At 47.3% G+C, this 26,122-nt stretch overlaps 3 protein-coding genes across 4 annotated transcripts; 1 reads left to right on the forward strand and 2 right to left on the reverse strand.

The window, feature by feature from the left end:
* Positions 1 to 75: 75 nt before the first annotated feature.
* LDLRAD1 (low density lipoprotein receptor class A domain containing 1) lies at positions 76 to 10,533 on the reverse strand. Its single transcript, XM_039711355.1, has 6 exons — positions 6,698 to 10,533; positions 6,259 to 6,313; positions 4,587 to 4,721; positions 4,113 to 4,250; positions 3,497 to 3,625; positions 76 to 2,805 (listed from the first exon to the last, which is right to left on the reverse strand). Exons 1-6 carry the CDS (start codon positions 6,716 to 6,718, stop codon positions 2,660 to 2,662), a joined length of 624 nt encoding a protein of 207 aa, XP_039567289.1. The 5' UTR covers positions 6,719 to 10,533; the 3' UTR covers positions 76 to 2,659.
* A 136-nt stretch (positions 10,534 to 10,669) lies between these two features.
* On the reverse strand, positions 10,670 to 18,970 carry TMEM59 (transmembrane protein 59). 2 transcript variants are annotated; one of them, XM_039711351.1, is made up of 8 exons: positions 18,741 to 18,970; positions 16,702 to 16,807; positions 14,253 to 14,347; positions 13,899 to 14,051; positions 13,543 to 13,627; positions 13,171 to 13,252; positions 12,359 to 12,467; positions 10,670 to 11,646 (listed from the first exon to the last, which is right to left on the reverse strand). In XM_039711351.1, the coding sequence occupies exons 1-8, from the start codon at positions 18,927 to 18,929 to the stop codon at positions 11,491 to 11,493; spliced, it is 975 nt and encodes a 324-aa protein (XP_039567285.1). In that variant the 5' UTR covers positions 18,930 to 18,970; the 3' UTR covers positions 10,670 to 11,490. The 2 variants fall into 2 exon arrangements, with proteins under 2 accessions (XP_039567285.1, XP_039567284.1); XM_039711350.1 differs by having other exon boundaries at positions 13,171 to 13,255.
* A 163-nt stretch (positions 18,971 to 19,133) lies between these two features.
* TCEANC2 (transcription elongation factor A N-terminal and central domain containing 2) lies at positions 19,134 to 24,700 on the forward strand. The gene is made up of 4 exons (XM_039711354.1): positions 19,134 to 19,346; positions 20,278 to 20,419; positions 21,843 to 22,036; positions 23,770 to 24,700. Exons 1-4 carry the CDS (start codon positions 19,245 to 19,247, stop codon positions 23,956 to 23,958), a joined length of 627 nt encoding a protein of 208 aa, XP_039567288.1. The 5' UTR covers positions 19,134 to 19,244; the 3' UTR covers positions 23,959 to 24,700.
* The last annotated feature ends 1,422 nt before the right edge of the window (positions 24,701 to 26,122 follow it).

Below are 26,122 nucleotides of genomic sequence, written 5' to 3' on the forward strand. Positions count from 1 at the left end.
TTCCTATCCCTGCTGCTCTCCTGCCTCTCCAGGGGCAGGACACAAATCACTGCAGCTCATCTGAAATGAGGCTGCACTGGGCTTGTCAGTGCCATGGGATGTTTACAGTGCTGCCAGAACAGAAACCTCAGCCTGAAAGCAGCAGGCGCTGTGCTGACGGGGCTGTGCAGAGGGAGGGAGCACAAAGGATAAGCACAGATCTCTGGGCAAGGAGGCAGAGGCAGTAACACCTCGCCAACAGCCATTGCAGAAGCCCAAAGTGGAACACAAATCCCCTTTCTTTCTCATTTTAGCCTAGAAAATGAGAGCTGGAATGAGGTTACTGTAGAGATTATGCTCTGCAGTTATAATTTATTCTCCCATACAAGCAAATTCACTATTTGAGATCATTCTGTGGTTTAAAACCCATTTTCAGTGTGCCTGCAATACACTAACTGTGCTTCTCCATCTGAAAACACTGAGGGGCATTTATAATTCAAATATTAATTATGCAGATCAGCTGTAAATCACCTGGACACTCAGACCTTTCTGTGTTGGTGTGTGCAGCTGTAGTGCTGCAGGTAACTGTTAAACATTGAATTCCTGCCCTGAGTGTTTCCATCACAACTGGCTGAGGTGCACAGTGCTCATCAGTGTCTTCTTAGTGCTCATGAGGCCAAAGATTTTCTCCAGGTTTCCCCTGCTAGTGCTTCTTCAGAGGGTATCTTCCTTTTACATTGTTGTTTACCATAATTCATCACCAAGAAAAGCAGCACATCCTTGGAAACCACGAAGAGGCCAAGAAAATGAACTTCAGCTCAGAAATGCCTAAAGAATAAACCCCCTTTGTCTTTTCCTTACTGCTGAATTTTCCTCAGAAAAGACTACACACAAACAAAGCAGGCACACTTGCACTGAAATCCTACTTTCTTTTCCCAGAAACTCAAGGCTATTAATACTTTCCCCTGACAACTACATCAGCTCTCTGCTGAGACCAATAATGGCACAAATTGTGACTCAAAACAGTGGCTCAGTGGGGAGGAAGATGTGCAATCTTCCCCCTCAAGCTGCTTCTGGTGCAATTCCCACCACGGAATTTTTGGCCATCCCTTCCACCATAGGAGATATGCTGATCTGACCATGGAGAGATGCACTTTTTTTAACCAATCCTAATTTTACCAAACCCGTTACCTGGGCCGTGTGCTGAGCATGAGGGTTCCTATATATTTTTTTTTTTAACAGCTGATTAGTTCAATCCTTACTGCACTGGGATAACATTTTACAGGCACAGAGAAAACAAGCTGTGCACCCTGGCCAGGCCTGGAGAGAGACAGGTGAGTAAAAGCAGCTTAAACATTCCCCCATGCAGAGTTTTGCCATCTCATTCCAGGCAGAGTGTGAGTCACAATACTGTAAAGCTATTTATAAAAAGTTCTCTCAGATTTCCAGCTGTATCCCAGTGACAAATTAGAAGCAACATTCACCATTGATCTGAGTTACAGTGACAGGCAGAGCTGCAGATCACAGGACTGAGAAGAAATGAGTGAACAGGAGTTTATTTTTAAATATCTATGACCTGAGGTGGCAGAAGAAAATCACCTTGTGGTTTTTTTGGGGGCCTAGAAAAGTAAGAGTACTCACTGTAAATGTGGGGTTTCCCTCGATGTTTTAGACACAGATGATATTTTCAAAGGAGCAGACAGAACCTCATCTTTCTTAAATTTCACTGTCATGTCCACACCTATATCCTGAGGACTGCTTTGAAGGCCTGGCTGCCTGCTTGTGCCCTGCTGGCAGAGGAACAAAACAAGCAGCAAACAGATCCAGTGTCATCCCACACCACCCTGGGAGCAGCACTTGATTTTCTGCTGCTCTCTGCTCCAAGGCTGAGACTTCCTTTTCCTCCTTTCTTTGCCAACTTCAGTGAGACCCATCCCAGCTCCACGGCTGTTCTCAGTCTGCTGCTGCAAAGCTGCACAGCCCTGAGGGAAGAGCAGGTTATTTAGTCATGCTGGTTCCCTGCCCTGGCTCTCAGGGACAGCTACTCTGTCACAGGGACATGATTTATCCCCCAAACCCTGAAACTTCTCCAGTTTTCCATGCCATTACACTCTCTGTGTTGGCCTGTGTGGTTTGAGAAGGGAGCAGGAGGTGGCCTGAGCAGCATCTCCCCAGTGTCACTCCCAGCACAGCATTCCCAAGGAAGTGTCCCAGGAACATCAGCACAGAGCCCTCAAAGTCACTGCTGAAACCATCTGCAGACGTGTTCTGAACACGAACAGAAGCTGCCAGTGAAGATCAGGACTCTGCAGATGTGTTCACCTCACTCAGCTCCTGCTCCTCGGGGCAGCTCTCAGCTGCAGAGGCCCCAGGATGTCCATGGAGCAGGAACCCCTGGACCAGGGCTGTGCCAGCTGTGCCTGGTGAAGCCTCTCCAGCCCAGCACCGAGTCAGTGCTGCCCATGAAGGAAGTGTCACCCTGGCATGGCACAGACTCCTGGCAGCTGTCCCCAGCCAGCGTCCCGCCGAGGGCTGCCACAGGCCCTGCTCCTGTCACTGCGCGGCTGGGGAGGATTCGCTTGGGCTGGAGCTTCCCAAGGGTGGCACGGCAGGACCCCGCGGCTCCAGGGTGATGGGTGGGAAGCACCCTGCTGTCCCCAGCAGGGACAGGTGCCAGGATTCAGGCTGTGCAGAGGAACTCGTCGGACCAGCCCAGGCAGTGCTGGATTCCGTCCCGGCACAGCCTCCTGGGGATGCAGGAGCAGAACTCGAAGTGCACAGGGCTGCAGCTCCACCACTCCTGCCCGCACGGGGGGCAGGCAGCCACTGAGGAGGACACAAAACAGGGAACTGAAATGCTTCTGCTGCACTGACCCCCTCCCTCCTCCCTTCCGTGGGTAAAATCCTTTCATTCCCCCAGCAGAAAAGCTGCTGGTGACAACCCTGTGACTGTGAGCCCACCAAAGCAGACACTGGCTTGGTGCTGCTTGTCACAACCAGAGTGTGACATTGAAATGACCTTCATGGCAGAGAGGCTATCCTGGGGGAACAACTAACTGTAATTTCCCCCCCCCTTTTTTTTTGTCCAAAACCATGGAGGTGACTTAGGAACAAATCTGCTGCTCATTTTTAGCAAGATTCAGCTCCTGCACAGCTTGGAGATCCACCCATCTGCTGACCAGCTACCAAAAGCCAGTTTGAATGGTTACTACTAACAGCCACACAACCTGATAAACCTGCTCCACACCAGCAAGCCGTGGAGGAAGAGCAATTTTTGGGACTGGGAGCAAAGCACAGAGCCTTTCCTCCCTCAGGTGCCACCAGGCTTTGACACAGAAGCCTGGGCAGCCAGGGGGACTGAGCCTGCAGGGCTCACACTCACACCCACCCCAGCTGTTTTGTGTTTCAGTGGTGGGTGCCAGCCTCCAGGCATTTCCAGCAGCCTCCACGAGCACCACACCTGTGGGAGCTGCTGCAATCCTTCAGCAGAAGGACAGGAGCCAGCAGACAGACTTACAGCTCCACGTCTCGTCCGAGCAGTCCCCGCAGTCGTTCATCCCGTTGCACCTCTGGTCAGCATAAACCCAGGCCCTGGGGTTGCTGCAGTAGAAAACCAGGTATCCTGGCAGGCTGTGGGGCAAGTCACCTGCAAGGCACACACACAGGATATGCTAAACTCCCCCAGGCACAGACACACCAGCTAAAATGGGGATGGCATGCACCAAAGGCTGCTGCCAGGATGCTTCCCCTGCAGTATCAAACAAACATGAGCAAATGGGGAAGCTCTGTCGTGGGACACAGGAAGTCTGCCCCAGGTTTCTGCTTTATTTAGTTTTTTCCCCAGGGTGACTGAACAATAAATTACCCATGTAGGCATGCAGCTTCACTGATGGAGGAAAACTACATCATGGTTTTAAAAAATAACCCTAGGAAAATCAGATGAACTTGGAGTCTTTAATTCCTGACATTCCTGGCAGGTTTTGGGCAGTGCCATCTCTCAAAGCATCTGCCCTGCCAGGCCTATCTGCTCCTGTAGGCAGCCAGAAGCACAGAGCAGGGCCAGAGGAACCCTGGCTGCTGTCTCACAACTGGAAGACCAGTGCAGGGGAGATGCCCACAACAAAACCACTCACCACAGAGCTGCTCCTGCTCATCCTCGCCGTCCCTGCAGTTGCTGACCCTGTCACAGACCCAGCTGGCAGGGACACAAGTCACTCTGTCATCACACAAGAAGCCTGTCCTGTTATTAGGGGCTGTGCAGAGCCGGTTCACTGAGGGGGAAGCAAGAAAACCCTTATTTTCCAGCATTTTTGTGATACAAGGAATGAATCAAGGGGAGTAAAGGGGGGTTTCTGAAATTAATTTTTTGTTCTGGAAATAACCAGGGGCCAGGATTAATTTCTGCTAGGTTCATGGCAGAGTCTGAAAACTACACCAGTAGTTCTAATTATGACAGTGCTGCCCAGAGTTATCCCAGCCCTGTGGAGCCAGACAGAGCCAGGGAAGGGCTCGTGGCCATTTGGGCTGAGCAAAGCTGGTACAGCTGTGCTCATGCAGCACCATTTCTGCCTCCCTTACCAAAACAACAACCACTCTGGGCATACAACCTGGTGCCCGTGGCAGGAGTGCCAGGGCTGCCACCCCCGAGGCCGCGGCGGCCGCGAGGACGAGCAGTGCCAGGGCAGAGATGCAGAGGCGTCTGTGAGTGCAGCCAGCACGGGCACCACACGGATGGCAGCAGCCTGGGGAGGCAAGACAGAGAGTGAGGGACTCAGGAAGGGTCTGGGGTGTTTCAGAGGGGAGCAGTGCAGGGACACGAGGATGATGTTTGGGGTCTCTGCATGCGAGGCTGGTGAGGGCTGCTGGGGGTTAGGGGTTGATAGTTGAGTTTGAAGAGGCAAACCCCACCATTAAACACCTCCTCGTGGGGAATTTTGCTGCTTGCAGTGTGGAACTGCTGCTACAGAGCACCGGGGTTGAATGGCACAAGCCCCACATCTCCATGGAGCTCATCCTGTGGCTCGGATGCAGGGGGATGAACCCCAGACCCCTGCCCAGCCCTGTGGGACAGCAGTGACACTGAAGCACAGGGCAGGCTGGGGTGGGGCTGGGCAAGGTGCCCTCCCAGAGCCCATAACAAAACTCCCCACGAGGTAAAATTTCATTTTACAGCACTTCAGGCTTTCTGCCCCACAGGACTCGCACTGCCATGGAATGAGGCTGGACTGTCAGCCCAGAATGGTGAGAAGGAATGGAGAGCTGCCCTTCCCCTCCCTAACCACATCTCCAGGGCACAGGAACCTTCCAGGGACTCCAGCTTTCAGAGAGCCAGGGACATAAATCAAACCAATGGCAAAGCTAAAGGCCAAACCCACAATCACTGCAACACAAGGGTGGCACAGGGAGGAGCCAGGGCAGGCACCCACCCTCACCTCAGCAACCTGCCCCTGCAGCTTTGCCTCTAAACCAACAGGCTATTTCCCTCCATTCCTTCATTTTCCCAGACCAATAGCAAAAAATATCAGTGTGGTCATCTCAGAAACATGTAACCAGTCACTTAAGGCAATCCTGCCTGTGTCATTGATTTTGGTATATCTGAACTTAAAAATCTTTAATTAGAATTTTAAAAAGCTTTCAGGAACTGAAAGAACTTTTAAGTTAGAATTTGTCTTAGCTGTGCTTTGTGTTTACTTAGTTGTTCAAACTCAAGGGAAGGGACAGCCTTTGCTCAACAGCAAAAGGATCCTGATTCCAGCAACCTCCCCCTCTGCCATGCTCAAGCAGGAGCCAAACTCAGATTTCAGCTCAGAACAGAAATGGTGAATTACAGCATGTGTGTGTCTACAAAACATCTCTGACTACAAAGCACAACAATTACAAACAGACTCGAGTATAAAATAAGGGTGGTGATGAAATGTTTCAAGCTGAACTACAGGCTTGCTATTTGGTTCTCTTTGACCTCATCTCATCTTTCAGAGCATGGGCAAAATTTGCTGAAGTTTGGCTATTAACACACAGGGAAAGGCCACGGCAAACTCATTATGAGCCTTTCTGTGGCGGAGAAGGATCACCTATCATACCACTGTACATATGACTGCCAGCTCCAAGCCAACACAGAACAGCTGAAGTTTATTAATTTTATAGTCTGGACATTTCACTACACAGAAAAGAGGGAAAATCAGTCCAAATGGACCATAAATACTGGTTGTATTTTATATTACATTGATAGTTTCTATTGATTTATACTTTAATAATAGAACTCTGCATTTTATTCATTACCTCTTTCTCCAGAGGAGGACTCTGTTGAACCAAAAGTAGCTACATCACCGTTTCTCTAGAAGGAAAGGGATAAAAGGGATTTACAGAATCCCACAGCCACACAAACTTCACCTTTCTAGTTCTCACATCTTACCCAGCTATACCTCATCTACTCCTTTATTGTTACAAGCAAAAATTGCCTCAGTGAAAATGTCTCACCTTTAATTCCCAAGACAATCAATCAGTCATATCCCTTTTTAAAACTGAATTACCCATTTGTAAAACAAACACCTACCAAATCCAGCACTTTATATCAACTCTTCTCTTTTGTATCAAGGTAAGTAGAAACAGCTCAAAATCTCAGAGAAAGCAGTGCTAAAGAGGTCAGGCAAACAGAACACACAAGAACACACGTACTTCAGGGAACAGCTGTGTGTAGGATTTCTCTGAAGAGCTGTACCTGGGGATGAGTTTTGTTCATGCTTCCCAGAGCTCCAGGGACCGCAGGGAGTTCTGTAACACCTGAGCACAAGTGAAGTTACCAGGATACAAACCCAACAGAGGCAGGAGAGCAAGGAGAGCACCTCACAGGCAGGAGGGGACTGGCAGGGCAGTGCTGAGCCTCTGCTCCAGCCCCCGGTGAAAGCCAACAACAAACTCTCATTCTTCTTGCCTCCAACGTGGTTTCGCAACAGGGCATTAGACAATGCAGAGTAAACAGAGATTTAGGGAGCTGAAGCTCTGCTGCCAGGTTGGAAGACAAGCACTCACCTCTAGCTCGGGCTGACTGCATTTATCCCCGTGCTGGTCATGGAAAACCCCTTCACAGTGAGAGCTTGAGGGAAATGAAAGTCTCATCTTCATGAAAGTCTCCTTCCCAAGACAGAGCTGTCACACTGCCCCTGTGGCAGCACCAGCCCAGGCTCCTGCCAGATGATGAGATCTCAGGAGAGCTGTGCAGGATACAACCATCTGGAACAGCTTCCTTGCTTGGGCAATGAGCACAGGCACAGGAAATCCTCCAGGGTCCTTTTTACCCGAGTGCTTGAATTTCCAGGCCTGCAGGAAGGCTTAGCAGCTCAGCCTGAAGCAAACATGAACTTACAAATACATTGGAGCCTTCTGAACTGGCTGCAGGTCTCGGCACAGCTCCCACAGAGAGGAGTTTTACAGCTTCAAGGATGAAATTTCATGAGCAGGCGGCTTTTCCGTGGGGGTAGTGGGGAGAAAAGGCATAAAGGTTTTCAGGAGCCTGGATTGTTCTTGCAAGAGGGTCCAGAGGACTCAAGTGCTTCCAAATTGTTGCCACCCCACAGGCCATGACTCCTCTCCAAGCAAGAGAGTCCCACAGCAGGGCTGTGGAAGAGAGGCTGGCAGCCAGATTGTCTCTGAGCTGGCATTGCCTTGAATTGATTCAAAGCACCACGGAATGCCTGACATGCAGGAACAGCCACAGCTCCAGCTTCCCTCTCCATCCCCACACATAACCCACCCCCAATTATACTGAGTTCATAACACTCTTCATGGCCAGGCCATCTCCAGCCCTGTCCTCACAGACCAGCCAGAACTAAACACTCTCTTGGAGGAGCTCCTCCTTAACTACAGCAGCACCAATTTGTCCAAAACAGAAGCTTCTCACTGGAATACATCACTACTAAATGTGGTGGTAGAAAACCCTCCTGTTTCAAGAAGGATCTTGGGTGAAAACATCCAATGCCAAGCAGCAAACAGTCTGCAAGTCTGGGCAGCTGCTCCAATGTGGAAAAACGTCAGACTAAGCAGATCTTAAATTCTGGATCCCTTGCTCTTTAAAGAGGAAGTCCCAGCTTCTAATCAGACTTGATGCATGACTATTTTGAGCCTTCACAAAGCTTATTAGGTGGTTGGGAGTTTGCTAAGAGCCCTGTGTAAGAGCCAGGTAAAGCAGGTCAGCTGTGCATACCCTGCAAAACAATCTACAGTGAAGAGTTTAAAATGTGCAGTCAACCCACCCTTGGGGACAAATGTCTGTAAGAGATGTCCAGAGAAGGACAACAGAGCTGGGGAAGGCTTTGGAGCACAAGTGTGATGAGAAGCAGCTGAGGGAGCTGTGGGGGCTCAGCCTGGAGAAAAGGAGGCTCAGGAGGGACCTTCTCACTCCCTGTAACTCCCTGAAAAGAGGATGGAGCCAGCTGGGGTTCAGACTCTTCTCCTCCCAATTAACAAGCAACAGGACAAGAGGAAACAGCCTCAAATTGCACCAGAGGAGGTTTAGATTGGATAGCATTAAAAAACCCCCAAAACATTCACTGGAAGAGTTGTCAGGCATTGGATCAGGCTGCCCAAGGTAGTGGTGGAGTAACTACCCCCAAAGCCACATGGATGTGGCACCTGGGGATATGGGTTACTGGTGGCATTGGCAGTACTGGAGAAATAGTTGTACTCATTCTTGGAGGTCTTTTCCAAGCTAAAAAATTTGATGATTCTACAACCTGACATCTAGCACCATCTGTTTCCTGCTCCAGACTATCAAGCTCAGCTGTAGCCAAGCAGGCAGTTGGATTTCAGAGCAGTTACCCCACATCAAAGACTGCTCAGAGTTCAGAAAAATGAGTTCATGACAGCGATGTAAAAAAGATAAGGAAGCTCTTCTGAAGTATAAAAAAAAATAAAAACCAAAAATTCCAAAGATCGGAAAAGCTGAAGAGGCAAATAATATCAGTGTATCCAGTATGATAGAAGGTTACTGTTAATTCTAGCACCTAAAAAAACCCCAGTTTCCCTCAAATGTACCTGGGCTATTTCTGCCAGCAGTGAATTGCACACACTTAAGAGGGTCACCTCATTTGTATCTAGATGATTCCATTTTAAACCCACTACAGGTTCAGTTGAACATGTGCCTAAAGAGAATATAAAATGCTTTCCTCATGCAATTTCAATAATTTAAGGCCCTTCATTTAAACAGTGGTTTTGAGCAGAGATCAAACCCAAATTGCAGCCTCTGAAAATGGAGATGTCAGCAAGTCAAACATTTAACAAAAAATGAATAGGAAATGACATTTTGCAAAGCCAAATGCCAAGACAGCTTAAAGAGTCCATTTAGATTAGAAATCTTGAGAAACAGTTCAATTACTTGCTATTATCTGATTTTACTGAGGGAAGATCTTTTGACAAGTTTACAAGTACAACACTCACCAAATTCCTCAGGCTCTGGCTCGCTCTGGATACAGCAGTGCCAAGTGCCAGAGTGCCACAGGCACAGAGCTCTCTGTGACCCCAGAGCACATTGCTGCACAGACCACTCAGCTGAAATGCCATTAAACAGCAAACAAAAGACAAAACACCCAATGAAAGCACAAGTTGTTTGCTTAACTCGAGCCCAGGGCTGTAAGCAACGGAGTTTTGAAGAGAAAGTTTTGTGAAATCAATTCATCAGCCTAACAGAGGTTGTACTGTCCACACTGGAACAGGCAAAGAGCCACGTGTGCACAGAGCTGCTCCCTCTGCAACCACGTGTAATGGTAAAGGAAAACATTTACACAGACTTGCAAACATTTCCATAAGCTATTCAGTTAAAAAACAGAGATTGCTGCAGTCTCTTCTGGAAATCCCAAACACCAGAGTGCTAAGATGGGCACTAATCCCCGAAGTAAAGCCAGCAGTGGCAGTGATTGCTGAACAGGGTTGCACAGATCACATCTGAGCTCTGGCATCCCTGGCAGAGCAGGGCTGTGCTGGGCTTTGCTGCACCAGCAGAAACATAGCATCACTGACAGAGCAGCTCCTGCCCCTGCCCAGTGTCCCCAGACAGCACCCTGCCCTCCCCACAGCACGGCCTCTGCAGTGGCACCGACACACAGGGCAAGGCTGCTGGCACCCAAACCTCTGGGCTGCCCCACTGAACAGTTCAGCATGAAGTACTGATAGTTTAAGACCTGAGATTGCAGTTCCTGCAGGCTGATACAAACCTGCTTCAAACAAACATCCTCAATGACCTGAAAGCTCCTGACAGCCACACTGCTGGGCTGGGTCTGCACATTCCTGCCCCAGGAGGGCTCCATCAGCTGCACTCACCAACACCCCTGAGCCAGGTTTAATACATCACTGTATCACCCACAATCTCCACAGTTCTTCATTACATTTTTTTTCAGCCTTTGAGGGAATTCTGTCTAATCAACAAAAAAATGACAGTGAATTGAAGACTGTGAGTTCTAGCCAGCATTCACTTAGACACCCTAAAATAAATCACCAACACCTCCAACTTGCCAGCACTGTGGGAACCAGCATATAATAAGATCCACAAAAAATAGGTTAGACATGAGGGACATTGTTCATTGTTGCTGTGCTAGTGAATCACAGCAAAATCAGGTCACGCTGCCCATGAGAGGAAGGCTACAGACAGGCTTTCACACTGAGCCTGCTGTGGTCAATAATTAACCATTGCAAAAAGCTATATAGTCAACATTTTCTATACAGTCAATTTTATTTGTCTGCTCTCATTTCTCAGGAATCAACTTGTTTCTGTAAATGAAGTTACAAGACCAGAATAGTTAATTAAGAACAGAAAGCAGAAGTTTTCAGAAAACACAGGTGCTAACTTTACAAGCAATTTAAGACTTAAAGGCTAAAGTTTGACAAAATAACTGACCATGTAATGTTCTGCATGTGAAGGGATATGTCTGTAAATTTTAACACATTTCCATCTTTCACAAGCTGAATTCTAGCTTACAGTACCTCACAAATGCTTTCCACCTCGAATATTGCCACACTGTAGAAAAAATATATTTCTATTTTTGAAGACAGGGTTGTTTGTGCATGGACATTAACAAGTACAAAAAAATTCAGCAGATAATTTTATAATATTTTCTCTTAACTACAACAGAAGGTGCAACACTAGAAAGGCATGTCCTGCCTACTTAAAATGTCTTATACCTTTACAAAGCTAACTCTGACTGTACACATTACATCCTAGAACACACAAGTAAGTTTGAAAGTGTCCTGGCAGAAGTATGGAAAGCATGCTTACAACTTCTGTAAGCAAAAAGACACAATAGCAAACACCAGTGAAAAGTGATTATACCTGGAAACAAACAAATTCATGTCTGAATGTCTGAATCTTCTTTACTAGCTGAAAACAAAATCCCATGACATTTGATGATTTTGCAACTTTATTTGCATTTAAAGACTGGTTGCTAAGCTTCTCATCTGAAGAACCACCAGAATCAATCAGGAGTTTCTAGCTCTGTTAGAATTAGTCTATCGGATCCAACGGGTTTAAATTGCAGATTGATCCAGATTGACTTTTGTAGGAAGAGGTCCTGCTTCTTCATGTTCCTCAGTCTTGCATCTAACCACAACAAGTGCAGAGGGTGGGTATCTGTTGAGTTTTTGCTCATTCATGTATTCCAAATCTCCATAGATGCTCAGCTTCTGAAACATTTAAACAAGGTACTTTAAGACAAAGACCCTCCATATTCTGAATGACATGGATTTCATTATGCAGCTGCATTCCAGGTTCTGATGGCTGCAGCCCTGCAACACAAGGCCTTCTGTAGCATCTGAAATTCAGGGCTGGAACTAGACTTGCACCCAGAAGATGAAATCTGCCAGAACAAGGGCAGATAGAGCATTTGTGTAACAGCTCCTGTGGTGTGCAATCACGGAGTCAGGACTCTCTGGGCCCTGGGAGAGTGCCTGTTCCCCTCCACGAGACTCTGCACTCATACATATCACCAATAACTGTGCTGTCACTGTTCTCACTACTGATCCTCCTGCACTAAACCTAAACTGGGTCCTCCCTACACCACCCAACCCTCAGAACAGCTTCATTCCCAGAGAAATGAGAATCAGCCTCCATTTGCTCAGAGCACCCTGAAGGCTGTTGAGGGTACAGCACTACAAACCAAAAGACATCGTGGCTGAATAAGGCTCAGAGCTCCTGTGAGCCACAGGAATGAGCAAGAATGCTCAGCTATAAAACCATCATTTAAATAAACAAAATTGGTTTGCCATCCACAGCTGCAAAATAAGAAAACCCTCCTTAACTGAGCCTCCCCCAAATATTTCTTCGTCTCTGGACAGCTGTAACAGAAAAGCAACATAATGAATAAATTCCAAACACTTTTGCTCTGAAATGCAGTACCTCAGATGGAACATACTGCTCTACAGCTGTAGCTACAGTTGCACAACAAATCCAGAGCAGCACCAGCACTGACAGGACGAGCGTAGTGGTTAAAATCCAACTGGAATTTCTGAAATGACAAGAATGTTGATAGATTTTATAGACTGAATACAAGACAACGGACCTCTAAAAAGTCTGGCTCATTTCTGACTGCCTTTCCTGCCAATTCATTAGTCTCTGGCCCTTCCAGCTACATAGCCCACTGCAGACTCCTGGGTACTCCTAATGCCCCCTTGATATCACAAAAGACTTGCAGGATTCTCTTATGGGGCCCTAAGAATCCTCCTGTTTACAGATTTAAAACCAGATTTTTCTGTTATGCATTGGCAGGACAACTTACTGATCCTTCATGTGTGAACTTTTAAGGAGAAAGTAAAAAGCTTTAATAAATACATACTGAATATTTTCAGCCTGGAAACAAGACATAGCAGCGTGCTACACGACACAATCCCAAAACAAAGTGCCTTGCCCTAAAACACATTCAGAGCTAATGAACAGGCAAAACACAGTATTGATTAAACAGTTCCCAGAACACACTCAAAAAACAGTGCAGGAAATTATCAATATGTTGTTCACTTGAAATGGAAAGGAAAAATCAAAGCTGGCAGGACAGCATGCAGAAAACACAGGGCAGCAGCACTAACGGTCAGATACAAAACTGTGATGCTGTGCATCCTGATCCTACAGACTTGGAGACTTCCCAAGAGGGCTGCACACCCAGAGGAAAGGCCTTTACCCTGCCCAGTGGCACAGCCAGCTCAGGACATACGTACATGGAGAGACACTTGAAGAAGCTGTCGCTGGCTCGCTCCTCGAAGAGCCCCCGGAAGGTCTGCGAGCTCCCCGGGCGTCCGTCTGCTGGGGCACAACAGACAAACAGAGGGCACGAGGGCAAGGCAAGGCAGAACCCACACCCCACACCCTCTGTCTGTACAGACAGCACAAAAGGAAGCTTTTAAAACAGCCCCAGCTCACAGGCTCCCATTTCCAGCAGAGCTCGGTTTCTACCGCACTTTGCCACGGTGTGCTCTGCACAGTAAATAATTACATTGCAGCTTCCACATGCCACCTGCAACATCATTTTTTAAAGTTGCATGACAAGGAACATTTGCATTTACTCTTCCAAAGCACAAAAAACAACTTACAGGCTGTTTTACTCAGCGACAAGGATGCTTTTGTATCTCCAGTTTCCTGATCAAGCTGCGGAACATACTGCACTTCTGGCTTTGACTAAAACAAAATAAGGAGTTAGGAGAGCCTGCTAGAAAGCTTTCACTGGTTTTGATAATTTTGGTAATTTACATTTTCAAAACTAATACAGAAATTAACCTTACGAAATGCTCCATTCTTTTAAGTTTGAATTTTAAAATGGCCCTAAAGGCAGTGAAATACTAGGAAAAACAAAGCACTTTGGATGGTGTTCTAGAGGCTTTTCTCTGGCTGGAAGAGGCAGAGTTGAAGTCAGCAGCAACACCTTAATCTCAATGAAAAAAGGAAGCACCTGGAATATGACAATTTTGCCATCATCTGCCTGAAGGTAGAAAGTCCATGAGGATGTGATGAAGCTCTGAGCTGAGTCCATCATGTCACTCCAGAATGATCTCACCAGTGTCAGAGGAAAGAGGAGATGAATTCGTGGCATCAGGGACATTAACTGCAAGCACAACATTAACATTTTTTTCCATTTGTTTTAACATGAAAAGGACAGAAGTTACATTCTTGCTCACCCCTCACCTCATGTCTAGATTTCAGTTCTTACGAAGATTTATTTTCCATTTGAAGAAATTTTAAAAGAGAAGACACACACTGAACAGAAACAAGTAGGTGGTATTTGAAAAACATGTCACCTACTTACTTGCTCTTGCCTTAACTCAGCAAATGGCAACTGGTTCTGGCATCCAAGATGGCAAGCATATTGTTCATCAGATTGGGAGTATGCTTCAGTACAGGCTGCAAGGGAGAAGTTCCCCAAATGAGATGATAAACTCTGCATTTTAGTCAAGAAAACATTCTCAGTATAAGTTGGATCAGAAACAAAGCAGCAGTTGACAATCCCTTTTTGCAGGGGAAGATATGGCAACCCCAGGGTAGCATTTGCTCTGAGGTCTAATGACAGAATCAGAGCTTCAACAGAGCAGGGAGTTGAAATCTGGCTGCAATCAGAGCAAATGATCACCAGTGTTACCCTGGCTGAGCTCAGGGATGCAAGCTCTCATTGATCCTCCCACCACCACTACAGCTTTCTTCTACATATCACACAAAACATCAGAGAACAGAGATGGAATCCTAAAGAGAACAGAGGGACCATCAGTCCATTAAATCCCTTTGAGGTAACAGCAGAAGCCATGGTATCACAGGAAAATCAAAGGAACATTTCCTGCTAATACAGAAACTGCCCTTCAAGTATTATGGAATAATTTCTTATGGAAAATGAAGATAACTCTTTGTTTTATAGAGAGCTTCTATTAATTGCTCACTAGAGGTCATAAAGACCAAGAAATCTAAATTACTTGAAGAGAATAATTTAGTTTATTCTGCCCGTGGACAAACCAGGCAGATGACACACAGGCACAGCTCTCCTGCACTATTCTAAAGCTTAGGTGGACAGTGTTTCAGTAACACCTGAACTAAAGAATCCAACCAAAAAACAACACAGAGGACAGGAGCTCTCCCAGTTTTCCAGAGGAACAAGTGGACCACCATAAGGACTAAGAAGCTGACAGGAAGCATGGCAGCAGCAGCTAAACCTTTGAGTGCTCAGCTCAGGGCACCTGAGCAGCCACTCCATGCTACAGCTGCCACAGAGTCAGTGCAGGAAGCACCAGAGACAGAACTGAGCAGAGCAGCCAAGATGGATCTGCCAGGCACAGAACACACCGGGCACCCACCAGAGAACATAAGCCAGCAAAGACAACAGCCCCAGAAAGAAGAGTTAAACCAGGAATAAGCAACTGCTCCATTACCCTACATGTGCTCTATTGCTGCATTACCCTGCTTCATGGCACTCTGTGTGTGTGGTTTGACAAGTACACTGACAGGCTGGATCACAGCTACCCTGTGACAGACTGCAGCATTAGCCCATTTCTGGAGTATTTACTGCACTTTTCTAACACATCAGCATGCCGGGCACCCACCAGCAGATTAGAGAACATAAGCCAGCAAAGACAACAGCCCCAGAAAGAAGAGTTAAACCAGGAATAAGCAACTGCTCCATTACCCTACATGTGCTCTATTGCTGCATTACCCTGCTTCATGGCACTCTGTGTGTGTGGTTTGACAACTACACTGACAGGCTGGATCACAGCTACCCTGTGACAGACTGCAGCATTAGCCTATTTCTGGAGTATTTACTGCACTTTTCTAACACATCAGCATCTCTGCATGCCAGGCTGCTTCCCTGCCTGAGCTGGCCACAAGCTCTCTTGCTTTCAGGAGCTACTGAGAGGCCAAAAGCCTCCCCTGAGTGCTGGCCTGGTGCTTCATTGTATTGGTAGTCAAGGTAGAGAGTTCCTGCCTTTCCTTTCTGAATAAAGCCGTGAATCAGCTTCCTCAGTATTACTGGAACAAAGTTCTGTACAATTCCAAACCCACTATTAATTGGCCTGTATCACATTATCCCTGGAGGGACACAGAGGTGTGGCACTTGGGGACATGATTAGTGGTGGGCTTGGCAGTGCTGGGGGAATGGTTGGACTTGATGATCTTAAAGGTCTTCTCCAACTTAAATGATTCTGTATTTCATCTTCACTGTTACATCTCTGCTGTAACACAGATAGCTTGAGAGAATTAGTACTTAAAGGCCTATTCCAAACAAAGCTGTACCTCATTCCCAAGGGGTTAGCTGCAGGAAAAGCTTAGGATGTAGGCCAGACCACAAGCTACAAAGCTTAGATCTGTGCTCCACTGAACAATTCACTTCTATATACAAATTTTTCAGGAATGGCAAACAGGACTCATTGTCACAGGGAATTATTAAAAGACAAGTGTTCATTTGTCTGAATTTCCCCCCAAGCATTTTGTGTTTTCTATGACAAACTGTTTATTGTAAATAAATTAGAAATAGTGCATTTTACTGACACTGGTGATACTTGAGAAATTCATGAAAACATCAGCACTGAGGAGAAACTCCCAGACAACAACCTTCCCATAAGACTTTTTTTACATATCCTGCACACAGACTTTACGAAGCTGTTAAACAAACCCAAAACAACTGAAAGAATGCCACCAACTCAAGAGCACCCCTTCAGACCCTGCAGCTGTGCCCCCCACTGCGTGCTCAGCTGCTGGGGCACTGCAGGGCTCACCTGAGTCACACTCCTGCTTGGTTCTGTTCAGATCGGCGCCGTCGTCCACGAACTGGCAGATGGAGAAGAGCCGGCAGCCGCGCTGGCAGGCGTACAGCTCCTCTTCCTGGGGAGGCACAAGGACAGGCCTGCAAACCCCCACTCCACAGCAAATTGGCAGAAAACAAACTCTTTTGGTGTTGGTTGGTTGGGTGTTTTTGCCCTCCTTCCCTCCACCAGCCCAGCTCAGTGTGAAATGGGATGAGGCCGAGCCAAGCAGCGCCAACGACCCACGGGTTCATTGGCAAGGCTGGAGCAGCAAAAGGGGTTCTGGAATTCCACACCCACAGCTCACCAGCAAAATGGATGTTTGAGAAAGTGTTGTGTTTGAAATTAAGACAGTGCTGTAAAAGATTTATTGATGTTTAACCCTATGAAGAGTAGGAAACCTCCATTCTCAGAATTTAAATGGTAAAACCCAGCAGGAAAGGACCAAAACCCTCTAATTTTGACAGTGGAATACAATTAATCTAAACAGATTAATGATTCTAATCAGAGCTACAACAGAACTATCAGAAAAAGAGATTATTATCAGATATCCTATACAGCATCCTGGTTATCTGCCTACTGCCAGCTCTACAAACACAAATGTTTATTTATTACATTGAACTGAAGGGCAAAAGTGCTTCCCCACTGCCAGCCATTAAAATGAGGCAAACACAGAAATCCTACACCCAGTATTTCTTCTGTCCACAGCTCCAGGGGAACGGATGTGAGTTACAGCCCCTGTGACAGGAGTGTCCCAGTGACCACACCCTGCCACTGACCCGTGACCCAGAATGTCAAAGCCAGCAGCCACTCACGCTGCACAGGTGCAGAACGGGCCCTGAATTGATTTAACAACAACCAAACACACCACGCCTCTTGTACAACCTGCTGTAAATGACCCGGCCATTGTCACCACACCATGAGCTCATCTGCTTTGAAGGCACAAGAGGAGAAAATTATTAGTATAAACTAAAGCTTGAATCCAACACTGACAGGGTGGGTGGTGCTGGAGCAGAAAACGTTCTGTAATTTGATATCCAGATAAATGAGCTGCACAGATGTTTTTCCATCACAATCAATGAATTTTGTCTTATTTTCCACTCACAACTAAAACAAATCTCTTTCAATTCCACCAGCAGTTTCGTGACAAACAGAACAAACAGTAAATGTAAAAAATGTGACTGTATTAGTGAACAGCTCCAACAACACATGACAAAACTCTTACCGAAAAAGTAAAGTAACAAAATTCCAAAGTGCAATACACCAAAACAAGCTGTGTAAATTTACCCATATTCCACACAACTCCCTGTTACTTTCCAGCTACAAAATCCAACTGAATTCGATGGGGGAGCAGACAAAGCCCTGCTACCTGATCCTGGCACTGCTGCCTTCCTGTGAAATCCCAAATACGGGGTAAGAGCTACACAGCTGCAGCTTATAATGAAGTTTATAACCAACAAAGAACAAGGAATTATGAGATTTGTGAAATTTTCCAAATTTAAACCCATAGTTCAAAAGCATACAAGCATGAACCAACAGCAAACCCTGGTGGATTAAATTAAATTCCTATCAGACACAATTAAAGTATTTTATCATGAGATAAAAAGTTGCCACGAAGGCTCTGACGAGCTACTTGTTTGTCATCATTTATGCTTCACCCTTCAACATCCAAGTGCCGCACAGGAGCCCTGACTCAGGATCTCTGCCCTGCCACGACCACAGCACTGTTTCAGTGCCCAAAATACAGAGCCAAATTACAGCTGCCTTTTTGGGAACAGGAGGAATAAAAGAGCAGCCAAACGCCCAAAACCCACAAAACCCCAGCACTGACAAAGCTGCACTTGGACAACAGCGCTTCACTGGCAAGCGGCAGCCTACCCATCTATTTAGATAACGAAGCACCTGTCTCTAGAGAGGAGAGGGAGCTGCAGGGGGACAGGGGCCAAGGAAGGGCCGTGCAGCCCGGGGCAGGCGCAGGGAAGCGGCGCAGGTGAGGGCAGGGCCCGCCGTACCTTGGGGTAGGTGTGCAGGGGGTACGTCAGCTGGCAGGCGCGGTGACACGATGCCGTGTTGCCCAGCACGGAGTCGAAGGCCTCGGAGGAGGCAGCGGGGAGCTGGCCCGAGGCGGCTCCCGCCTGGATCACCAGGAACAGCGGCAGGAGCAGGAGGAGGACGGCGAGGCCGCCCCGCCGCACCGCCATCTTCGCTCCTCCGCCCCGGCACCGGCCGCCGGCAGCCTCTCGCGAGATGTGCCCCTCGCGAAGCTTGCTGGGAGGTGTAGTCCGCGCCGCGGGGCATCCCCGCCCATTCCATAGAGCCTCGCCCCCAGCGGAAACTACCGTGCGGAAAGGGCGAGGCAGAGGCATCCGCTCCCGCGCGGGGCCTGCTGGGAAATGTAGTCCACACCGCGCGGTACCCCCGGCCGTCCCATAGGGCCTCGCCCCTGGAGGGAACTACCGGGCGGAAATGGCGGGGCCGCGTCGGCGGTTTCCGTGAGGGACGGCGGCAGGGCCGACATGGATCGGTTCGTGGTGCGCTGCGCCCGCGGCCCGCAGAGCCCCCGCCGGGCCGCGCCCGGGCCCCGTGCCTGCCGGCAGGTCACCATCGAGTCCCTCAAGGCAGGTCACCGGTGGGAGGGAGCGGGGGCCCGGCCCGGCCCGGCCCGGGCGGGTGGCGGTGTGGGAACACGGGAATGTTTGCAGCGCCGCGGCGGGATCCGAGCAGGGAGGCGGCTGCACAGGGCTCTGCTGCCTCGGAAGGGGTCTCCTGGGTTATTACGGCGTGGTGCAGGGCAGGCTGGTGGTCTGTTCCTGTTCGAGGACAGCCCGGTGACACTGGAGGCTCAGTGTTTGCAGCCGGCTCTCATCCCTTTCCAGCAAGGAAAACCCTTCAGTTCATTTCATGGATGTCGTGCCTGAGACCTGAACCCCTCTTGGTCACCTCCTTGTAGAAACACAACAGCAAAACATCTGCTGCACCAAAAAGTTCACCGAGTGTGGCAAAAATCCAAAGAATGGTGCATAAAGCACTGCAGTTGTCTGACCACTGCTGCATAAGATGCTTCACATCCAAAATATGAGACTTGCACTGGTTGCAGTCTGTTCTGTCAAGGTCTGTGGTAAAACCAGTGAAAAACACTGGAACTGTGCAGTGTATTCAGGTTGTTTTACTTGTTTTTTTACTTGTTTTACTTCTATAGTCAATCTGGGCTGGATTCTCAGGATAATCAGCCACCTCCCTCTTAATCCCTTTTCCTGTTTAGAAACGTTTATACAATGGATTCCTTTACTTGAGAACACTTCTAGGAGTTTGATGTTTTGTGCTCAGAGTTTGGCAGATCTGGGTGAAGCCTCTCCCTTTGTTTGCTGGTGACTTCAGTCTTGATTTGCAGGAGTTTCCTAATTCCAAGCATATATATTCCATCGTCTATTCTGATGCCGTGATCAATAATTCATGTATTGATAACAGCCCCATTAGCTGAGATAAAGGTGGTGTCCTTACTTCTCGTAACAATATTCCACTTTCATAAGGAGCTCTTCTCTTTCCCAGAGAGTTGTGGTTGTGGAAGACATAAAACGATGGAAGTCTATCCTTGAGCTTCCTGGGCAACCAAAAGAGAACCTGATGGAAGCTTTGGAGGAGCTGAAGAAGAAGATACCTTCCAAGGAAGTGTTGCTTTCCACTAAAATAGGTACATCTGGTCTATCTAAACTGTGAATATTAGGCTGTCTTGTGTCTGCTTGGCTTGTCAGTGCACTAGAGATTAGTCTGGAAGCTCTTTAAGAAATGAGGAAATTGCTGCCAATTAAATGTTGTTGATACCAAGCCTGCAGTTTGCACAGCTTGTACTGAAAAAGTCAGCTCTGATTCCTCCCAGGAAATCCTGCATCACCCCTTTTGTGGTCAGAATTTTGAAGAGCTCTCCGGGGTAACTCTGTTTACTCCTTCTCCTGCTGTCAGTGCTCATTTATCTGATTTGGCTGAATCCCCTGAAGGTGTGAGAAAATCTCAGAGTGGCCCGGAGCTGCTCTCTGCATCCCCACGCTGAGGAATCCCCAGCAGAGGGGATTCAAATGGCACAGCCCCGTGCCTGCCAGGACTTGGGGGAGGGATAACGGTGACCACATGGTCCCTGCCCTTCCCGAACAGGGAGAGCATCCCGGCCTTTGTTTGCCGTCGGAGCAGCCGGATCTCTGTTCACAGAGCCCTGCAAAAGGAGCTGCCATCCGCCCCTTTCCCCATCCTCCTGATCTGTCATTGCATTTGCCATGTTCAGCTCACTCGGGCTTTTCCCGGGATTGTGTCCCAGTCCTGCCTGAATAGCGCCGGCCTGAAGAGGCACTGAAGCCTAACAGTGACATCTCCTGGCCGACAGCGCTCCTGGCCAGGGAAAAACATCCCTCTGGAAGCAGGAGGGTCCCTTTTGTCTCCTCACAGGGGAAAGCCTCTTCTGCACTGCCAGGCCCCCTGGATGGGAAGGATTCTGCTTGGAGTCACTGTGGTGTTCCCATGTTTAAATGCTGCAGCCATCACCAGTAACATCTGCTTCCCTAAATTCCCAGAATTCCCAGAATCACTGGGTTGGAAGAGACCTGTAAAATCATCAACTTCAACCCAGCCCCAGCACCTCCACTAAGCCCTGGCACCCAGTGCCACATCCAGGCTTTGTTAAACACACCCAGGGATGGGGACTGCACCACCTCCCTGGGCAGCCATTCCAGAGCTTTATCACCCTTTCTGGAAAAAACTTTTTACTAATATCCAGCCTATATTTCCCTTGATGCAAAACAGGTTCCCAGCTAAAAACCAGCACTTTTTGTAGGCCAAGCTTAAAAACCTGCACCAGATCCAGGATCAGTATAAACAGTCTGTGTTAAATAAGTGTGGCTCCACACCTGGGTGCCTTGGGAAGGCGATTCTCACAATTCCTTGCTAATTTCTCAAGCTGCATGCTTAAATCCTGTCATTTTCTATTTATGTTTGTGTGAATGCTTTGGTGGTTTTGCTGGGAGTGCCCAGCTGAGAAGGTGTGTGGCTGCTGTGGCACTGTGACTTCCTGGTGCCAGCTGTACTTGTGCCCAGCTGCCAGCCCCACAGGAGCTCTCTGTTCCCAGGTCACACGGTGAACAGGACGCGCAAACACCCTGACCCAGAGGTGTCCAGCCTGGCCAGGGACATCTTCAGGGAGTGGAGGACCTTCATCAGGGAGCACTCCAACAGGCCCTCCATCGAGGTCAGGAGTGACCCCAGGACCGAGGCCTTCAGGAGGAACGCTCGGAAGCTGCTCAGTGAAGCCCTGGAACTGGAGGTACAGCTCAGAGCCGCTCGTCTGGGGCTCCAAAAATTCCCTCTTGTGGGAACAAGTTAAACCTTTTCCAGCCAAGCTGGTCCTGCCTGCCGAGTGGGGACAACCAGCTGATCTGTTCCTATTTTTAGGGATTTGTAAGTAACTTCATTTGCAAGGTAGATAATGGGTTTTGGTTGTTCACCAAGGAACCTGCTAATTGCGAGTGAGGTGTATTTGTTGTCATTTCCATAACCTGTCAACAGATTACTTGTGTGGCCACTGCAGTTGGGCTGTAGAAGGAGGAAATTAATAGAAGATGAAGTTTTTCCTACTAAACAGCTATGAAAGCAACAGTGGGACTTTTTGGCTGTTTCCTAATTAAATATTTGTAAATGAAAATCTATAGCAAAAATGGAGAGGCAAGTTGACAGTATATAAAGTGATAAATACCAGATCCCTCAGGTATGTTTAATTAAATGAACAAGGCTCTGCTGTAAGGCTTAATAACTAGTTTGGTCTATGAAATGCCATAATAATTATAATTTTCAACTTATTCATTAATTATCCTTTGAACGATAAGTGAAGTGATAAACATTTCAAGAGTTTGAAAGTTGTGTGTTTGCTGGCTGTGAGAACAACCTCTCCAGCTTCCAGTCTGGGGCAGCATAGAAGGATGGTGCACTGTAGGAATGCCTGCAGGAGGTGGGAGCTCACCTTTGGCGAGTCAAGCTTAGCTCTTAGAAAGCACAGCTATGCATGGTGATTATATTATATATATATATTATTATAGTGGCAGTAAAGTCTAAATCTGGGGAACATAAAGATTTTGGTACCATCCTAAAACAAGCAGAATTGGGTAAAGCAGGATTGCTTCTGAACAGGACTCACCTGAAAACACCTGCAGCCACCACATGTGCAAGCAGAGGTCACAGCAGTTCAGCTGCTTATAAAGGCAGGGGAGCCACAGCTGCTGCACTGACACCTGAGAGGCTGACCAGAGGGGGAAGGGAGCTGGGACTGAGTGGGTCCAAAGGGTTTTTTAGTGATGGGTAGCAAAACTTGTGTGGGGAAGGACCTGCAGGATACCACTTAGCTCACTGGAATCTCCTGCATGCAACGCGTGGAAGATTCCCCATCACAAAAGGCAGGAATGAAATTAAAACCATTTCTTGAAGGGTGGGGGATTTCTTCCTAAACTGTGCTGAATTACAGGTTTTGGCACATGTTGAAGCAATAACTACATAATTAACATTTAGCAAATCCCTTTCTGCGTTCTTAATTACACCTCCTTCTACAGACAGAGATCCCACATTTCCCTTTATAGCAGCAGGCAGAGTTGCCAAGTGTTTGGCATGTCTTAGAGTTGCTGTTGGAATCAAGTTTAAAATAGTATCCAAGGTACCTTATATCAGCCAGATCAAAAGTGAGCTTCATGGAGACACTACAGCATAGCTTATAATTGCAGTGAGCCTGATACCCAAAGCTTGTCACAGATTAGTTTCCTGTTGTGATGGCAAAGTACTGCCACCCAGCTGGAGGTGGGATATGTTCCCTGCCACTGACCACGCTGCCTTGTCCCTTAATTGCCAGGGTGGAATTAAATTGCTCTTCCTGTTACACTTGTGATGGGAAGCAGATTTCCTTGAATCTAAGCTGATTAATGAAGAAACACTGAAAGGCACCAAACTCCAATTTCAATCAGCTGGCCTCCTTATTAAATGTAAAGATCTAATTTTATACTTTGCTGTTTTCAGATTGATCACCCACTGGCTGAAAATATTGAGCGCGAAGCTTTTCATCTCTGTTCCCGCCTCATTAGCGCTCCGTATCGCCGGGCCGTGCGAGCCCTTGTCTTCTCATTAAAGCACAAACCCCAGACCCGAGCAGGAGTCAAGGATGGCACACTCCCTGTCCCTGCCTTTGTACAGAGCCATAAAAAGTGAGGGCTTGTGCTTGATCCCGAGGGAGAACTTCCTGTGCCTGCATCTCCGTGGAACTGGGAGCCCTTCCTGCGGTGAAGGGCTGACTTGGGTGACTCCCTGGCACCATTCCACAAACAGGGCATCAGTGATGAAATGGGTGCTGGAAATCTGACTTGCTGGACATCCATGTGGGCTTGTTGCAAGGAAAGTTTCTTCTACTCTTCTGTGTGTTCTCCATCCTTGCTGACTCACCTGTTTGTCTCTTGTGCCTGCTTGTTGTAGCTCAGTTTAGCTCGATCCCTGATGTGGACCTTGAGGTGCATTCAGCTGAATAACCCTTTTAAAGGAGCAGCTCTGTGCTCTGCTGGCTGGAAATACTGGTAATTATGGGTAATTGGTCCATGGGAGGGGATTCCTGGGGGATAATTGCAAACTCTAGTTAGCCCTAAATCAGCCACGTCTGCTGCAGCTGGGCCCGGCCTGTGGCAAGAGCTCTTTCGCCAAGGTGATTTCCCTTTGCTGCATTCCAGAGCTGGATGCAAAATGGATTTCAGTAGCTTCTATCCTCTCACTCTTCTGTGATTTGGGGCATTTTCTAAAGCCCCAGGGTAAAGGTGCTGTTTAATGCCTCAGCTGTTCAAGAAGCAGCTCGTTCAGCCTTCCAAACCTCACTCATGATGTAAAACATGGTGCTTGTTTTTACTGTAATGTGAAAAAAAACTTGTAATGAATTATCTAAATAAAACTAAATACTCCTTTTAAAGGCTTTTTTACTCTAAAGGAACATGGTTCAGAATGATTGCATGAACAAATCTAAGCAACAAACTATTGTTTAAATTCTTTCTAGTTACTGAAAATTGGAATTCTTGCCTCTATATTTGCTCCAATTTCTTTTGTGCCACAAGTTGTCTTGTTCTCTTTAAGTTGTACTAAGGCTGTTCCAGGCATGGTATTCACATCTTCACCTTAAAAAAGACTGACTGTTACTACTTGGACCTGCTAGATACATTTTTTATCTGTAGACCCTTAGCAGAAACACCCAAAACTTACTTGAGGTGTTGAACTCCGTAAATTTAATTAGATAATTGCAGGTTCTATTAAGGATATTAAGAATCTTAAACCCTGGTTTGTTTGCATGGGCCAATGCAAGACCAGTTTTGCCTCTGCATATTGAAGGTGTCCTCAAACAGCTGAACACAGGTTTCATTTGTAGGAAGTTGAAGTCAGGTGTGTTGGAGGCACAGATCCATGTGTGGTGATGGTGTGAGTAATATTCAGTAACATGTAACACTTGTTGACCAGGCTGTAGCAAAAAATGGGAAAAGCCTCAATTTCTTACAAGCAATCCCATTTCCCATTTAAATAGCTTCAAACTGCACAGCTGTAATTGAATTTGTGTATCCTGGACCATCAGGAGGGGTTCAGGATCAATGAATGACACAGCTTTTGCATCAGAGCTGCAACACCAAGACCTGCAGTTATTTATTTTCAGTTTCCTGCTCCTGGTACCAGGCTGTGTTTTCTCTGTTTGGGTAATGTGAGAAGCAAAATTCCTGCAAATGAGGAACTTCTGGTCTAATGAGAGCCAGGCCAAAGAAGTTTCCCACACAGGTCAGATACAGGCTGGCTGTGCCAAATATTTTTCATTTAGGAAGTAACTTCATGGATGCAGAGTTGCTGCACACAAGCAGAAAACTCTCCTATACATTTCCTCTATTTAATGGTTGATGGTTTTGCCCAACTCGTTTCAAAGGAACCCAAGTGTAAAGCTCTGGATCCAGTTCCTTTATCTTGATGTTGAGCCTGGCAGTAACATTTGGGCTGAGGATTCACAGACTCAGCTTTGCAGTAAACTGACTGGAGGAACTGGAAAAGAGTCTGGAGAGTTGGGCTCAAGACCCACAACAGGAGGAATTCAGGGAACCAGGGAAGGTTTTAAGGACAAAAACAGAAAGGAGGTGGGGAAAGAAAACAAAAACAGAGATGGGAAATCAAGAGGCCAAAAAGGGTTTCATTTTCCCAAAGGGTGATGCTGAATGTGACAACAGGCTACTTGATACCTGGCACTAATGAAGTTTCTAATTATTCTATAAAAACCAGATTCCCTCCATGGGGCAGCCTCACCTGCACACTGTGTTTATTTATGCCTTGGGTTAGCTGCTGAATCACTTTGCTGCTCCTTGGC

This window comes from Passer montanus, unplaced genomic scaffold (assembly GCF_014805655.1).
Source record: "Passer montanus isolate IOZ18808 unplaced genomic scaffold, ASM1480565v1 scaffold25, whole genome shotgun sequence".
Taxonomy (NCBI): domain Eukaryota; kingdom Metazoa; phylum Chordata; class Aves; order Passeriformes; family Passeridae; genus Passer; species Passer montanus.

Coding starts and splice junctions, on each gene's coding strand:
- LDLRAD1 (XM_039711355.1), bottom strand. CDS start 6,718: ATGAACAAAACTCATCCCCAG. Junction 6,314..6,697: donor TGAACAAAACTCATCCCCAG/GTACAGCTCTTC, acceptor CTTTCCTTCTAG/AGAAACGGTGATGTAGCTAC. Junction 2,806..3,496: donor CTCGGACGAGACGTGGAGCT/GTAAGTCTGTCT, acceptor TGTCCTCCTCAG/TGGCTGCCTGCCCCCCGTGC.
- TMEM59 (XM_039711350.1), bottom strand. CDS start 18,929: ATGGCGGTGCGGCGGGGCGGCCTCGCCGTCCTCCTCCTGCTCCTGCCG. Junction 14,348..16,701: donor CAAGCAGGAGTGTGACTCAG/GTGAGCCCTGCA, acceptor TCTCCCTTGCAG/CCTGTACTGAAGCATACTCC. Junction 14,052..14,252: donor CTGAGTTAAGGCAAGAGCAA/GTAAGTAGGTGA, acceptor TTGTGCTTGCAG/TTAATGTCCCTGATGCCACG.
- TCEANC2 (XM_039711354.1), top strand. CDS start 19,245: ATGGATCGGTTCGTGGTGCGCTGCGCCCGCGGCCCGCAGAGCCCCCGC. Junction 20,420..21,842: donor GTTGCTTTCCACTAAAATAG/GTACATCTGGTC, acceptor CTCTGTTCCCAG/GTCACACGGTGAACAGGACG. Junction 22,037..23,769: donor GTGAAGCCCTGGAACTGGAG/GTACAGCTCAGA, acceptor TGCTGTTTTCAG/ATTGATCACCCACTGGCTGA.